The sequence below is a fragment of the Danaus plexippus genome, chromosome 23 (genome assembly GCF_018135715.1).
Source record: "Danaus plexippus chromosome 23, MEX_DaPlex, whole genome shotgun sequence".
NCBI lineage: Eukaryota > Metazoa > Arthropoda > Insecta > Lepidoptera > Nymphalidae > Danaus > Danaus plexippus.
This window is the reverse complement of record NC_083551.1, coordinates 360968-379460: the sequence shown is the minus strand read 5'-3', so window position 1 is coordinate 379460 and position 18493 is coordinate 360968. Positions and strand designations below refer to the sequence as shown.

The window sequence follows — 18493 nt, the reverse complement described above, 5'->3', positions numbered from 1 at the left end:
TATCACCTCGAAACTATAGAACGTTGCGTAACAAACAAATGTTACATACACGGTTAACCTTTTCGTCGTTGACCGCCGAATAGTCTGAATATCGTTAAAACTTTTATTTTTATATTAAAGATTATAGACGTAATTATAAATAATAGAAGAATTATATTCTTCGTTTGGATGTGATTGTCTTTTTTTAATACTTGTTTTCTTCCAAGATACCGTCAAAATGAGAATACCTTAAATATCTTTTGTTCTTGCGACTAATTATAATCGTCAAGTATATATAAAACTTGAAATAGCGTTGCAATATGTTTAGTACGAGTTTGCATGGACACACTACATACGAATATTTCTCCGTTTCACATTAAAAATCTATGTTAGTGCTATTTACGAAGATTCGTAAATGGAAAATCGTTAACGCTGCGTATGTAGTGTGATGATGCGAGCTTTATGTAAGCACGCAGAATATTATATGCTTATTTTCTCTTACTTTTTAACATCGATTTTTTAATATTATACAGAGAACAATATTCAGGTTATTTAAAACAAAATTAATTGATAATAACTCATAACATTTCAAGTATATTTTTAATTAAAATAAATAGTGATTTAGCAAAATATTTAGGTCGTCTCTAATAACTCGCGTTTATATCATAAAATTGACTTGATATTCATTTACTGAGTCGAGTTATTATTATGAAATAATTTGTGTTTAGACTTACGTCACACGGAGTGTAATTATGTAGCGATTCATTTAATTTTGCTATCTATTTAGTTTCTAATTGCAGAATTTAAAATAACTCGATATTCAGCTATACGCAGAATTCTAAATTTCAATTGGTAATTTAGTAATAATTACATATAATTGAGAAGTACTGATTCAACAGATGGCGCTAGTGTCCAAAACGCTTTCAAGGATGTTGTATCAGTTTGTTTACCTCGCCTACCCGCTGTCCGCTGTTGCGAAAATCAGACCTCCAGATTGCAACATGTCCACTTAAAGCGCTATTTGTTAATATGTCTATTACGCCGCCGTTTTGAAACGAACACCTCACCGCGGAAAAGCTAGCTGGCTCGCCATGTTTTTCTACGATTGGCGTTTCTCGTTGCCAAGTTGTAAACAAGAAACTAAGACACAACGCTATCTACTCATAGCCGGTGCAGCCACTGTCCGTGTCGTACGTGGCGATCGGCTTACATTTTGTATTTGTAAATGTTTTTATTGAATATTATAATTTTTTTAGAAATTAAGTGCTCGTGCTGATTATCCCATTAAAGTGACAGTGACATATTTCTCCTTGTGTTTGTTTTGATTTTGTGATCGATATTTTTGGGATTCAAAACCGAATTTTTGTAAGTATTATTTATTTTTATTTTTTTTTTTAATTTAAAGTATGTGTTAGGGAAGCATATAAACGACTGACGCGCAAAACGGTAAATGGCCAACGTTTTTGTTACGCAAGTTTCCGTGTTTGTTTTATAAAATTTATATAATCTTGCTTTAAAAAACTATAGAAAAGTCTTAAAGTTTTTGAGAGTTTAGTGAAAAGTAAAAGTTTAGGAGCGTCCGTGACAGAAATACCATTATTTTAAAATTTTTTAGTAAACGTACACAAGGCGGTAAGAAATCAAGGTTGCGGGAGAAAGTGGCCCGACTGTATTGTATGAATGACTTCGAGAGCTATTTTTCCTTATAAATTTAGAATACGAGCTTATATATATATCAACATAATATTCTGATATTTTTCATCTATTCATAAGCAAGTACGTTATATCCATGTTTGTTCTTCTGTTGTTATATAATTACTTTCCTTAACATTTTAATAATACTACTAGTTAAGTTACGTACAAAATATATTTTATTTCATGCATAATTTAGTTTACAAAATAATGGACGCGCAAATGTTCTTGTTTATAAGAAAACTGTCACAATTTTAACCAAAACGTATTTAATAAAATAAATAAATATCTATATTTAAAAGAAAAAAGAATATGTATTAAATTCTTATTACCTTATGCAATTATCTTTATTGCCATAATACAAGAATCGTTCTAATTGCTATAATTACAAACGATCACCCTTTACGTAACTGGGTATCTGGACGGACTCCAATGTCAATATATATACTGGAAAATTAATATTAGACCCTCGTGTAAATCTCATTAAATAATCATGATTTAAGAAGAGGATATAATAAATTAATAACCTATAAAGCTGTATAGTTCTACACGCTGGGCTTATCGTATTTTGAAAATACTAATTTGCTTTCCATATTATCATTGGACATCATCACTGTCTATATATATTAATCTTATTATTTTTTCAACATTAACCAACAAACAACTCAACATTGAGCTTAAAATTAAATTTCCCGCGGTTACAGCTGTGAATGATGCTCGTGTCAACTACATACTTTTTTATTCTATATTTTTTTTTTACACACACTCGGGATATTAGTAATTGTAGTTTTGTATTTTATTTCGGGATAAAATGTAAAAGTAATTATTACAATGATCCACACTCAAAAAATGTCAGAATATAAATATGTATTGTGAAATAAAAATAAAATAAGATGAGATCATTGTAGACAATAAACATATATGCTGTTATAATTTTGATGTAACTACAGACGTTTCATAGCGTACGGATGGAGTGTGTCACTAAAACTAGTCCGTATATTAAAAAGAGAAAGTTTGTTAGTGTCACGTGGTGCGGACGTTTACGTGCCGTAAATCGTAAATCCCGTTAACGTTAATATTATAATCGTTACTTAAATATAATTATATATAGTATAACAAAATTATTAGTATAAAGAATAACTAAAGCAGTTTGTTTAATGACTCCTCATAATAACTAATAAGAAAGTATATTAGTCAATTAATAATCACTGGAATCTACGGCTGTACTTTTAACGTATCAATTGTAATTGTTCCAAGTATATATAATAACTGCCTTCGTTCGATCACTACTGACTGCTAGAAGTAATAGGCTTTAAAGTCCAGCAGAAAATATCTGCAAATTTGTTTTCTTAGTTGAGTGTTAGACGCTATCTTCCGTTCCCTTAGTCACCAATCCTCTCATTGGGTCGATATTTTTCTAGTCCCTATTATGAAAATATTCCCGGAACATCGTTGAAGTATCAACGGGCAGATGATTCCTGGGTTAGATCAGCATCAGCGTCAACCTCATAGCTAGCCTGAAGCCCAATATAGGCTTCCTCTAACCTTCGCACAACACCTGTCTTGTCTGATCTGAATCTTCCAAGATCCTGTGACTGTAACCAGGTCACTAGTCTCTCTTATGCGCGATCTGTCTGTGTTGTCTTCAGTATAACGTGCTTGTCATCCGAGGACCGTACACTCATTCGGTCTTCTGTTAATTAATTTAGCGACTGTCACATTATAACTTTATAATAAAACTGCGAGTTCTTGGTTGTTGATTTAATATTATTTTTTATTCAAATCTTCTTAAACGCTGCACCTGCTTAGAATAAACTTAAATATTTGAAACTTTAAATAAAAGGTAACGTCGTTTAATATTATATACCTAGTAATAAAAAAAAAACAGAAAATATTTAATTTGTAATGTTGATCGAAATTCAATGATTCACTTATTACAATTTATTTGAGTAGGTAGGTGGTACATATTAATTTAGTTTTAAACAATGTCGTTTTATGTCCCTAATGAAAATAAAAACTTAATAGAAAATCTTTAGTAAATATAATATTTTAAAGCCTCATAAAATAAACCTTACTGTCATTAAAGTCAATAATAATAAGAATACAAATTTTATGTTATTATTGCTATAAAAAGATTTTGTAAACATCTTAAAACCTTGGAATAATGTTATCTGTAAATAAGCTACCTACCTATCAAATATTTGACGTCACTCGACTTAAAATTCTACAAAAAAAAAACATATTCTGACTAGTTTAGTAGAGGCGGATGTTAAAGAACTTTGATTTTTATATTTTATTAAAGAACAAACCTGAGAGTGATCGTCGTGTGCATAAATTGAGGATTTCTTTTAGGTTTTAACTAGTTTCCTATTGCGACTATATCCGCGTTAACCTGAAACAAGGCTCGGAAATAAAAATACAACGAAGTGTTTAATCATATGGTAGCCGACAGCGCCATCTATAGTCTGTGATGAGAATTCCTTTACAATACCGCTGATATGGCTTGATCCAGCGGTTGTGACACATCGGTTCACGGAATTTCGGAATAACTTAAAGCTCATGTGTTATTCTGATGTCTAAGATATGTTCTGTTAACTTATGTTAAAATCCGCGAAGAAGTTTTTGCGTGTTAGAGCAACATAGATTAAGATCCGTACATATTCAGTCCAAACATTCACAAAAACATTAGCATTTATAATATTAATAGAATACGTGGACTCGTTTAAATGAAGCTACGTTATTCGGATGCTACGCCTTTAATATATCTACATAATCCCGACGTCTCGGTCCCTCTACAGTTTACAGCAACCGTGATCACGGGCGGACGAGATCCTTGGTGATTTATTTAGTAAGCTTTAATATGATAACAATAGAGAATAATTGAAAACAAAATGTAAAAAAAATCTAGTAAAGCTGTTTGAAATGAACTAAATAAAATGAGAAATATATTAATGGTTACTTTATATTTCCAAGTTATATATATTATATACAGGTTTGAGGTAGGTACTTTATAAGTTACGAAGTTAAGTTACAAACCTTAGAAATCTAAAACCTAGAGATACTTATTTAAATGAAAGTAATATTTTTCTGATATACAAACACTTGTCACATCTCGTCTGCCCGTGATCACGGTTACTGAAAAGTAACCGAAACGTCGGGAGTGTGTAGTTTTAACAAAAATAAAGCACGCGTAGTATATCCGAAGAAAATTAGTTTCATTTAAATTTTAAATGAATAAAACTCGCGAAAGTCTTAGATCTCACTACCTAGAGATACATTAACTCCTAAATACCTACTGTAACGTATGTTTGTATCCTAACCAAGAACTTTAACAGCCACAAAAATACCGAAAGTTTGTCTATTTTCATTCATAAATCAGAGTTCCGTCGCCGATTTATTGTGAAATACTTTTAAACTGATGGTAATAAAACGATTCAAACTCTTACTTAGCAGTTTTGTAGCAATATAAAGTTTAAGTAAATTTTGTCGTTTGACAAACTCCTTCTAGGTCAAGAACGATTCGTTGAGAAATACTCGACTGTGGCATAGAGTATGTCTGACGCTATTGACTTAGCACATAGTTAAATTATTATTAAACCGTGCTCATTAACACATTTGATTCATCGTTTAAGAATTTATTTTAATGAAATAACTTACTGATTGATGGCTTCGTCGTTCCCTAGAATATTATAAAGATGATGAGTATGTTTTAACGCCCCATTTGCATTCTTCATTCTTCAATCATTGCACTGGTTCAATAAATGCGTTGCGTGGGGTAGCTAGTTATCGAGGCAGTGTAACCAATAGAAGAGAAGTATTAGGACTACAGTTCTACCTATAATTTTATCTTTCCATCATATTAATATAACTATGTACCTTTAAGGTATGCTTAATCCAAATTCTGCAATCGTCTCTGTAGGTAATTAGTATAATTATAGCTTAGGTCATTTAATGTGAAACAGGAAACGCTCTGCATGTAATCTTACGATGCTAACTCGGACTAAGGATACTGTTTCTTAATGTTCTTATATGTTACAAATGGTATTTCGACTAGTAAAAATTACATATTTCACTCAAAATAAAATAATTATGACAAGCAAATCACAGTTATCGTTTGAATTAATCTAGAAGATCTTATTGTATTAGTCCAACCTAACAGTAAATTAAGACGGCTTTTAAATATTGCGATAAATTTTCACTTACTTTCACTTCACCGAAATTTTGAATTGTCATGCGACAGAGCGAGACACGACTGCCGATCGTTACTTATATTGATTGGAACCAATATTCTAAATTATTTTTCCCTGAATTTCTTAATACATTCAATCGTTTAAAATTTTAATATATTCATGAGGTTTAAGGGATCAGATCGGTTTCCAAAACATTATTGTGTTTGATAAAGTCGCTCTTTCACTTTCTAAGACAATTCCGTTTAACATTCACTTCTTAGCTGCTGTGGGTTTAGTGAAACGATAAACATCATATAAGGACTTATAACTAAACGAAGAAAAATAAAAAAAAAATTGTCTGTACCAAGATAAGTATAGGAAATCTTTTAATTGTAGAAATCAGTTACTGGAATGCTATAAATGTACAAATAATTTTTCAGACACAGTATATATATATATATTTAAATTATTATCATAAATTTTTTATCTATATAAACACAGACGGAGCTTCGTTCATTTCACGTCTTCTTTATAAAAACGGAAACACTCTTATTCTATAATCCCCTTAAGACAATTTATCAGCAAAAAGAAAATGATGCATTGTTGGAATATGATTTAATATGTATAGAATATAAATTAACTATAAAACTGTTATGATATCATAAATTTACATAACTTTATAAAGAATTATATGCTCCTTTTAAATTTCTCGGTCATGAGATGGAAAAATAAGATCCATGCAATGAGCTTAGAAATGCAGAATGAGTGGCTGCACAAAGGGGATTTTTGCATCCCATCCATCCATCTATGGAGATTTAGCACTAAAATGGCGCACATTATTTCATTATTGGTCGCCAACACTGCTAAATTTTATCTCAATGCGTTCCAGTTGACTTCCAGATCAGAGTAATTTAGTAAAATGGGGGTAAAGGTACCGAAAATACTTGCTACATCTGCGGGGAGGCAGTTGGAACTGCTAAAGATTTGCTGGTGGGATGTAGGGTACTCCTAGATAGCAGTCAGTACTCGCGTCGTCGCGATAGGGTTTTAGAAGTCATACGTGAAGCGGTAAGTCTATCGGTAGCCAGAGCCCAAAAAGAAATATCCACAAACCAGTGATCAATAGGTTTGGTGACAGAAGGCACTAAAGGCTACAAAATCAAACGTCAAGCCTTACTCTATCATTAAAGCGGCTTCGGATTGGACTATAATGATGGACACGTATGAGAAGCAATATAAAATCCTAGAGGATATTTGTACATCAGCTTCCAGACCAGATATATTTTTATATTCGCCAATTTTAAAGCGCTTTGTACTAATAGAGCTCAAGGTTCCTTGGAAACCAACAGTCTCAAAGACCATGCTCTCAAGGTCAACAAGTATTACGAGCTCACTAACGAACTTAACGAACGAAAGGTTCGTTGTAAATTTGTACGCGGTAGAAGTAGTAGCGAGAGATATAACAGCTAAATCTATCTACAAACTACTAAAAGACTTGGACCTGTCAAGAACTAACATCAGTTCAATCTCGGTACGTGAGTCGAAGGCAGCCCTAGTAAATTCATTTCAAATTTGGTTAGGTAGAGAGGAGCTTGGATGGTGGAGGTGAGCGCTTAACGCTCGTTAGATAGGGGCTCCTTAAACCTACACCTGGGTCGCAAGTCCCAGGCACTGTTGAGGCTCCTCTCCCTGCAACGCAATGGACCCGGCACCCGCACGGTGAATCCATGGAATGCTGAGATCGTCTTTAGAACAGGCTGATTTACTTTTAGGAGAGCATATTTTTTTTCTTACATCTTTAAGTTTTTTCGTAATAATTCAAACTCTTAAATTGTAGTAATATATAAAGCTATGAAGTTTCATTATTATTAGGCATAATAAGTGAGTATAAAGAGTCAACATAATGTATAAATTCTACCAAAACTTTCTACCATTTCCTACTATGCCGAGGGGCAGCGTATTTCTCGACCGTATTTCTCAATCTCGAAGTGTCAGAATTTCGTTCTACTTGGGACTGGTTTGTTATATAATGTTAAACAGCATCTCCTTTCACTGCTATCCTTGTGTGTCTGTTCAATGATTTTCCTTATTGTATGATGTTTTTAAGGTTTTTCTAATAATTTAAGAACAGTGTTGCCATTTTTTATTGCAACATTTTCGTACTATTTTTCATATATTAAAGATTCCTGTTTTGTATAGCATAAGTTTAATAAATTTGAAATAGCTCTGAATTAACGAAGCATCTTTTATCTTACAAGTTACGAAAATGAAATTTAAACTAATTTATAAATAATATTGCTAGTCAGTTGTAATATTGTTTGTTTTTGAGTTCAGTTTTAAAATACCAAATATGTTTATTTCTATAAACTTTAATTGATATTCTCATTATACTTCTATTATTATATATTTCTCCTAATTTTAAAGTTATTTAAAATCATACGACCTCTTTTTAAACAAACTCAAAATAATCAGTTTAGTCTGACTTAGTAAACGTTTTAATTATCTGTGTCATATAAATTTTAGTAATAGTTAAATTATAATAATGTTGTCATTTCATAGTAATATTACATCACGTGTGAGTTATTTACACAGTTAGTGGGATGACTGTTGAAATATATTTATTTAGTTAGTCATTCTTAGTTAAGGACAAACATCATAAGTTATATTTTTTACTTGATGTCAATTTTCTGCTACAAATGACAGTTTATATTCTCGTTCTGAAATCCATTTATCAAATCATTAATATTTTTATTTTATTCTTTCAAGTTATTCTATTTTAATATTATATAATAATAGTCTTTTTCCTAACTCGGCAAAAATTTTTTTTAGTAATTTTTGTTAGTTATTGTAAATACGATAACCTTTATCGCCAAATAGGTCTTTTTCAAGCTTCTATTCTCATTAAAAATATTCAGTGTTTTTTTTGATACCGACAAATAATATTACCTTTTTTGTTGTGTAATTAACAGTTAATACCTATCTAAATTAAACCTAGTATCGTCAAGATATCTGGGGTTGAGCCAGAAGTAGAATTAGTATTCTGCAGACAGGAACTTCTCAGGATAAAGAAGAGGAGGACATTCATCAGAATAACAAAATCTGTACATTAATTACAGGCGATTGCAAGACAGATAGTTTAATTAAATCAGAAATAGTTATAAAAAAACTTTACATTACTTTTAAACAGAATTACGAATATCACATAAAACATTAAGTTGATTAAGTATTTATCGGGAATAATAGAATACATAGTTGCGCAATTTTTGCTATTCATATAGCGTTATTATTCACCATTTAATAGTAATTTAAAATACTCCTATACATTTTCTTCCTAAAGTCATATTTTCTTTGAGCTCGTTCGTAACTTCCTTCGTTTCTTGATTGCATATTATTATACAATTCAACAAAACCAACTCAGAGTTAGATAATACATATAAAAAGTGTTGTGTAACGTCATTCTGTATGTATGTTAGCACATTGAAGTTCCTTATATCTCATAAACTGTTATATTCATCGTAATTTTGAAAATATTTACCGATTCATAATAGTATTTGCAGCGACCTGCGTGTCCTGAGTACTAGTTCTTAGCTTCACTTTAAAAACTAAATATATCCGGAAACGAACGATCTTATGGTATAAAACACGTACTAAGTTCTCGTACCTTTTGCTTGTAATTGCCTTTGACCAGAATTCCTTTTGTTGTAGCTAAATTATATATGCTTACTCCATCTATTAATTTATTTTTAAGTAGGTCGGATAGATTTTGCAAAGTTTAAAATAAAATGCAGTTAAACCAAATATGATTCGAACATTTAGAAAGCTCTATTATTTGATCTATTCCGTCGTAATGAAACACCGATTTTATAATAACTATTATAATGTAATCCTTCCGTCCGCGTTACAATAACCCTGTTTGCTACATCGGATGTTCTGTATTAGAAACTAGTTAATATCACGCTTTGATTTCGCTTTAACATGTGCTGCTGACTGCATGATAATATTTTTGTTTTACCGCTAAAATTATATTTAAAATCACCACCAGCTAAATTCAATTTCATTGTTAAATAAAATAATTTACATTTTTTTTAGCTATGGCTTCATTCGCACCGGTGTCGTGGAATATTCTGCCAATGTCAACGTTTTTATTTGTTAAAAATTTATTAACATTTTTCTAAGATGTAAGCTGTGACATTGTATGTTTTTCTTAACAAAATACAACGAACAGACCCATTCATCCTATAAATAATATAATAGTTTTGTTATAGTACAAAAAGTCTTTATTAGAGATTAATAAATGAGAGATTTTAAAATCAATTTTTAAATATAATAATATATACGTATTGTTATATTTTCTGAAAGTCTTGTTAACTTTTAAGACTTCAATTAAAGAGTTGTATTGAGCGATATCTTATAGAATTCTTACAAGTGTGTATTTGTACTACCATATACTTTAGCAATTCATGGGTCTTACCTAGTTCTGGTTACTTGTGCTTTGTTGAGATGAGTAGGGACCGGTGCATAATTTATTCAAAGTCTGAAACACACGAGTTCAAGTATTAGAGGAGTTTGTTGTCTGATTAAGTTATTTTCCTTATTTATTGATGATTGTAGGAACTAACTGTAATAATAACATTATCAGAACAAAGACAAACAACTCTACGTCAAATATTTTTCTACGAACGGTAATGAAACTTGACGTAGGTTTAAAGTTATACTTCCTGAGTCAGCTATCACGTTTTCTTGTAAGCAGAAAATAGTGCTATAAAAATTAGAGACTAATATGCAATAAATATTGGTTTTCTTTGTGTCTGCACTTTTTTTTCAATGATTAAAAACATGTATCTAACTGGTACATAAAAAAATATTTTATGGTTTTTTTATCACATAAAATTATTTTTTAATTTATGACAACGACATGTTTGCTATTTTATATTTACTTATATCGTAATTTATAAATTATAAATATTTCTATATGGAAAAGGTAATAAAGAGTGTATTAGTTATTCAATGTTTTACTACTTTAAGCATTTTTTTATTAGTTTTCCATTATATCTACATAGTCCCGAGGTTTAAGTTACAGCGACTGTGATCACTGGCAGTAAGATGAAAGTAGTAACGATGCGTAGTATCCGAAAAACTTAGTTTCACTTACATATTAAACAATTTCACTAAAACAAACATGTCCGTCGGTCTGTTTGTAATCCGTATAATGTTTTTATTATAACAAACAACTGTAATTAAACGTGTATAATCGATCAGACTATTCAGTTCGTCCTTTGTTTCCACTCTCGGTATAAAAACTTAAAACAATAGTATTATTTTTTTTTTCTTTGTATAATAACGAGTCGTTTCCATAATCTGGTCCGCGCCGCTCGCTAGTTGTAGCTTGTCTTGTTAGTTATAATTAATAATACTTTTCCATTCCGCAGATCGTCCTATAGCTTTATACTTACCACGAGTTTCCATTGTTGGACTACACACAGATAGTTTTCAGTTTTTGTTAAATTTACTTTTCATAGTTTCAACAACAAAAAATTGCCTCTAGTTTACATACGAAGTGTTTGTCATTTCGGATTTAAAAACTTACATGAATATTACGTGGGAAGATCTACGAATTAATGTATATATACTCGTATGTACTGTAAACGCTCCGTGTGTAGTGTGATAACGCGAACTTATAGTTATCGTACCGGTGGCTATATAAATATGTGATAGTATCACCTCATCTTATTATTATCTGAAGAAAATTTTTCATTTATTTCAAATGATTAATGCTCAAAAGATATTTTTAATTGAATAAAATTAATTCGAATATTCAATTAAATAATTCCAGATATGTATTTCGCTGTAAATAAGGAACCTTAAGAAAATTAAAATTTAAAGTTTTGTATAGTTTTATTAGAAGTAAATTATTTTCAATAATAAAACGATAGGGGTCTTGATAATGAGACGTTTTTTTCTTAGACAGTTGGACCCTGGAGCTGGTCTGAAATAAAAATAACCAGAGACATCTTCATTACTTATAAAGTTTAATTAAAGTTTTCTTTGGCTAAAACGAAATAACACATAAATAAAACACTTAAATTATTATTTTTTATTCATAATGCTTCATGGCATACAACACACAAAGAAAACTTATCCAAAAAAGTAAGTATTGAAGACGTTAAGTCGGCGTTGTTAATAAAAATGACCCCTTGTTTGCCCTTAAGTATAGAAATTTAAATATTGTAAGGGCTCTAACACGAAAAACACTGAAATATATATATATTACCAAAACAAAATAAAAATGACGACAAATGACAATAGTTAAATGTTTTGCTAACTTTTACCGGCACTTAATTCAGTACTTTTGACGATACGTCTCTTTTCATATTAATTCTAATGTTGGCTTGACTCCACAATTCAACTTATAGAAGTTGTTAGGTACTTACTGTGTACATTTTTTGTGTAATCTTAAATAAAATTCCGTAGCTATTGGATCATTGAATGCTAACAGCAGATGATCAGTCTCATTTTCCTGTCTTATTATTTTCGCTCTTAACCTCTACTCACAGTATAAACCTTATACATAGGTTTTTATAAAACCTTCGCGTACTAACTACATAATGTAAATGGCTATTGTTTGTTTAAGTCGCGTGATCAGAATATATGCCTTTTATTGTTTGAACAAGATCAGAACATTCGTGTTATCATTTAAACAAAGCATTTAAATTGATTTTTTAATATTAAATTTATTCCATTCATTCTTTTCAGATATAATGGCAGACAAAGATTATAAGTCTGACAAAGTCAGGAAAATGTTCAGTTGGACTACAGGGTAAGTGCTTAATTAGTGAGAAGGCGTAGTATTTTAATTATATTATTTTAAATAAATATTGCCTGTCGTGATGTAATCGTTATGAGATGACCCAATGATGCAAGAGCTACTTTCGCGTACAGGTGGGGAGCTTGATCGGTGAGCCTAGTAACCTAGATGAGGCTACTATATACAAGCGATTATCACTCTAAGAGATTTCAGTTTCTAAAATTAGTTACATTAACGCCATCTATTAGTAAAACTTATATAATACAACGCCATCTCTTGGATCATATCAAAAATTTGGTGAATCCGTGAATTACAGTATTTAAAACTATCACCAGGTGGCACTAGTTGACATGATGGCCGTCAGCTGTCAATTTACAAAGATTTCGTAATACAACCTTTTAGAGAACTTTTCATTGAGTTTCTTTTATTCACGTGTTGCCTACAGATTGAGATTCGTTTCTTGGAACCTTCGTGATATAATTGAGATTAAAATAACTTAAGATGGAATAACATATCGCTTCATCGGTTAGTAATGGTTTTAAAATCTGTTTTATGTTGTTTTAATTTTATGATCAGAGCTGTTATTTAATTGAATATATTATTTAATTAATTATATATGAGTTATTAGTATGCCTGTTTTTAAAACGAAGAGTTTTGAGGTGCATTTGATTATATTTACTTTGTATCGCTTTTTTTTATTTGACTCTTAGTATTATAATTTTTAATCAAAATAAAACAAACTCTCAGGAAATTAGTGTATTTTTATTTTAATAATTATTTATTAAAGTTTAATGTTTTTGATTTCGTTGAGCTCATACGGGGAAAAAGAATTAATTGTAAATTAAATTACTTGCTTGTAAATGGTTAATCAAAATATATGCATTCAAAACAAATATCGTTATTCAATAACTGACATTGGAATACAGAAAAATGAAATGTTATTTATCACTGTTCAGAAATAGCTGATTGGCAGATCGGATTGTTTATTTAATGCTTTATTTCACATAAAAACGCAGTTTGATTTGTAAAATGTGTCAACTTTATGGTCACCCACAGATTGTCACTCGACATGTGACGATTTGACAAGAGAGTTTCTATCCAAAACTGTTTGATACAATAGTAATACGAATTTGTATATATTATTAAGAAAATACATAAAAACGTATCTTGTGATTATATGAGAATATAAATTATAAAGGATTTATATTTATTATTGTTTAGGTCTAAAAAGTTATATTATGTTTTCAAACCTTCCATGTTCCGAGCAATCAGTCAATTTTGGCAGTTTAAAATAACTAATACGAATGTCAAGGACATAACTTATAATGATTCAAATGAATCGTTTTGCAGTTTAAAACATTTTTATATAAATTTAAATATTATGATCTCCAATAAACAAGAATATTTCTATCTTCCGATACGTAAGTATTCCAAAATGTATTAACTGTTCTCCGTGTCTTTTTTTTTTATTAAAAAACGTTCAGAAATGTAGTAGAAAAGAAAAATATAAAAATAAATTATAGTACAATAATTTTAAACTTATTAATATTAAAGAAAATTATTGAATACTTTATTTTTCAAATAGTATTGAATTAATACAATACTCGACCAAAATGTTAATATGAAAGTAAAACATTATTTTTGTTCAAGCGATATTCTTTTCAGATTAATTTCAAAGGTTATGCTTTTGTCTGTGGTTTGTTAAAAGTTATGGCTTTGATTGATGAATTTACAAGGATTTTACACGATAAATATATTTTTAATCGAAACCGGAATTATTTTAAAACTCTGCTAAATAATTCCGGCAGGCGTTTAGTGCTAAATATTAGCAACGGCATAACTTTAAGAATTCATCAAAATTATATAATCATACATTTTAGTTTCTCAATTAGAAAGTGTACATGCGTTTATGAATAATTCAAATTATAATAATTATTTCATTTGTAATGAATCTTTACGATCTTTTCGGACCCTAATTTATTTTTTTCTTTTCACTAAACGTATGAAGTTATAACTTCTTTTAATGTTTATGTAAATACGTTTTAATTTTGAAATATATCGAGAATCACTATCTTGTTTGTATTAAATTAGTTCAAATTAAGTTCTAAGCTCGTGTTGCCAATCTTCGTGTCTTAACAATGTCTCGTATAATAATTTTTATTACCTTAATATCGAACGTGTCAAAACATTCCTGTGTCTTGTGTGTTTGTATGTCATTGATATTATTTTCTCAAATCAAACTATTATAGGTAAACTTAATATGTTTAAATAAGATTTCTGTGATGCTCGTTATAACTTATAGTACACAGTATGTTTATAAGTATAACTCTAAGAGTGTTAGATATTAAAAACGATTTATGCAACTACTAGTTTTTGCACGCGACTATTCTCTATGATTTTTGGAATAGGCTCAGAGACAATATAATATTTTTTTTATGCTGTGTTTTTTATGCTTCATTCGTACTGGAATAATAGTATATTTTGCTTATGACAACATTATTATTTGTTGGACTAATTATAATCTTGAATACTTTGCGGAGAAAACAAGAAGGCGTTTGTCGAATGGAATAAAGGCGTTTATTTGATTATTATTCTTTTTTTTTTTAAAGAAGACTAGTTATATTTTTACCAACGGCTAGAAAAACAAAAAAATATAAATAATAATCCAAACATATTAGTTACTGTATAGTAAATACTTGTGGGAACTACTGAAGTTATATATTATTAGATTTAATACATTTCTACACAAACCAGTCAAGTGGATTATAAACTAAACTTAAATAATTCTCAGCGCTCATTGGGCGGGAAATATTATTAGGAAGGACATCATATAAGAAATAAGTTGTTTTTGGATAATGTAAGGTACACTCTGTTCATTCGTCTATTTTCTTTTTGACAACACACACCTACGAATTACCGTTTTTAGTTTTATAAGAATGTTCTACAGCAATATCTTGCTTTACTGTCGGTTAACGCCCACTTAGTGAAGTTCCCAGGCATAACAAACGACCACAGACTATAAAAGAGGTTTTGCAATAAGATTCAAAAATAAATTTACTTGTGTATATTATTTTTTCATTTAAGTGAAACTAATATTTTTCGGATACACTACGCGTGCTTTATTTTTGTTAATAACTACATACTCCCGACGTTTCGGTCACTTTTCAGCAACCGTGATCACGGACAGACGAGATGTGTAGATTAATTTAAAAATAAAAATAGTATCTACGACTTTATGGTTTATTTGCTAGGGATAAAGTTTAAATTTATACAAATTTAACGAGTAAGATTATGATTAATATTTACTGTTGTGACTCATCGGTCTTTTCCTAATAATTTCAACTTATCTCATCAGTTAAGTCCTCTGTTAATGAATAATCAATTCTTTTTCAATTATGTTGTCAATTGCGACGTTTCGATAATAATCAAACGATATTATTTTTCTTGTCTTCTCCACGACCCTCAGATGTGGTAGTAGTCAACTGTAGTCTTTTTCACGTGACTTCTTCCTAAATACAACTGCCACGCCTTAATAACGCCAGTACTTCAGGATAAACTCTACAAAGGTGCTAGAACCTAGCTATGGTCCAGTTACTGCAGTTCGAACATGAGCTGGCACGGCCAGGGAAATACCACCCTCTCACAGAAGACCGATGTGAAATAGACTTTAATGGCTGCGTTTCGCCCTATGAGTGAGAGAGCCGGTTGCCCTTTTCCTGTTCCCATTCTTTGCGCCATTTCCTTATCCACCTCCCTCTTTCGCAACAATCAAGGTTGGCAACGCATCTGCAACATAAGATATGTTACAGATGTTCATGAGCGACGGTGTCTACTGCCCATCAAGGAGGCTGTACACTCGTTTGCCACCTTTCTCATTAAAAAAAAATGTTATTCTAATGCTTGAACTACACTATAGCAAAGTTTTAGCTCAACCTAAGATTCAGTCCGCTGAACGAGTACTAGTATGTATGATTCGATTGCGTGTTAGGATTTTTGGAAAAGATCTGAGCTTATTTTCTGCGTTATGTATTCCAAGATTATTACGGTATTGATTTACTAGTTGGGTAATTCTACACGAGATAAGAACTTTCAGTCGTGTTTAATATTTTTTATTATTTAACCCAACCACAGGTTTGCATAGTTGTACTACACACGGAGCGTGTCAAGTTTTTTTGTAAATTATAGGTAGGTTGATGAACGAAAGACTAGATACTTATGTATGTAGGGTGGCGATAGGAAAATTTGGTAGGGATATACATGTGTTATTTGAACTTAACTGTTATAACAATTTCCTTTATGAACTTTGATACATCATAGTTGCCAAATGAAGAATGATGTAACCTCTTTGCTGGTCTTTAATGATTCTATGACACAAACGCAGCATCAGTTAATAATATCAATTCTAATAGATTTATAAATATTCCCACGTCATTGTTCCCACAGAACGTTCTGTGCACTGCACAAAAAATTAATAAATTCAAGAAATAAACAAAATTTTGTTTAATTTTATTGCCGCCTGTTAATAAAACCTCCTTAGCGATGGTCCGACGTCATACATTAAAAGTTCTTCGACCGCTAATATTTTGTTTCTAAGGCTCGAGTCACACTACACCGCTATATTCATCAGTCTGTTAAGATTATAAGCCTTATATATGAAATACAGTTATAATAACTCATAATTAATTTCGAGTTGCGAAGTTTCAAATGAACTAATTCATTATTAACAAAAACAATGAAGTAATATTTGAGCAAAACATGATCGTGTCTAAATGTAGTTATAGAGGTATTGAAGTTATATATTTTAATCTATTTTTTTTTTCAAGTAGAAAACTGACAGATGAGCGTTATATGAAGAGCTGCAATAATGTATTTTTGTCGCGCTGTTTACGACCTGACGTTATAAACATTATCAAAATATTTTTAGTTCACAGACGGAGTTCCCCCTGACGCAAATCAAATTATATGAAACGCACGAGAAAATAATTTTTAAGAAATTGTCGACAAACGACTTTCATGTGCTAACTTAACGGATGTATCGCGTAATTTTTTTTGTTGTGTTACTTGACCTGGCTCACTTATATACATAATCGCTCGTATAAATCGCGGTTAAGTTAAAATTTCTCTCCTACCAGGTACACCTTGGTTTAATTCTTTGTTTTGTCTTTTGTTACAAAAAAAAAACATTTTAGTTATCTGAAGCCTTTTTGAAAATCTATTGTAAGTACAAGTACAAGTCTTTAGAATTTTTTTTTCAAATTATTACTATTAATCTATGGGTCTCAGGTTAACAGCCTTAAGCAATTAATCTTAGAAATAATATTTACCTACTTGATACTTGATAGTTATCATTGGCGTTCCTTTAACGGTTTTCTGTTTGTCTCGCATCTTTGTTAAATACCTGATTATATGTATAATCAATTTTAATTTTGTTGGTTGAAACGTGATTTTATAGATATTTTGCTGGTCGAGCGATTACATGCGTAATTATGAAGAATAAAAAATATGATACGTAAAAATCATTTAAATATGTGAATTTTACTTCATCATCAGGACGTCAAAAGGCTGAATATTAAACAGTCACGAATATTCGCACGTCTTGAAACCGGTTCCTGTGGGATTCCCTGTTTCGTAGACGAGAAAATTATAACTAACACATGTAATAAGTCAACTTAGATTATAGAACATCTATTAGTCATCATACTTTAATAAAACTTAAACAGCAAGTTTGACATTTGAACCGTACATTAAAACCTCCTTCGACAAGAATGTAACACTGTAGCAATTTAAAAAAAGAACCATCAATTCAAGTTCTGAAGTTCCGAAACAGCTTGCGTCATTATGAACACAC

At 30.5% G+C, this 18493-nt stretch overlaps 1 protein-coding gene across 1 annotated transcript in view; it reads left to right on the top strand.

Moving 5' to 3' along the window:
- The first annotated feature begins 1120 nt into the window (after positions 1 to 1120).
- Positions 1121 to 18493, top strand: part of LOC116774623 (ABC transporter G family member 23) — a 48868-nt gene continuing 31495 nt past the window's right edge. The window contains exons 1-2 of the mRNA XM_061524017.1: positions 1121 to 1344; positions 12594 to 12657. Of these exons, the coding sequence (XP_061380001.1) occupies positions 12599 to 12657 (59 nt within the window). The 5' untranslated portion in view covers positions 1121 to 1344; positions 12594 to 12598. The remainder of the gene's footprint in view (positions 1345 to 12593; positions 12658 to 18493) is intronic.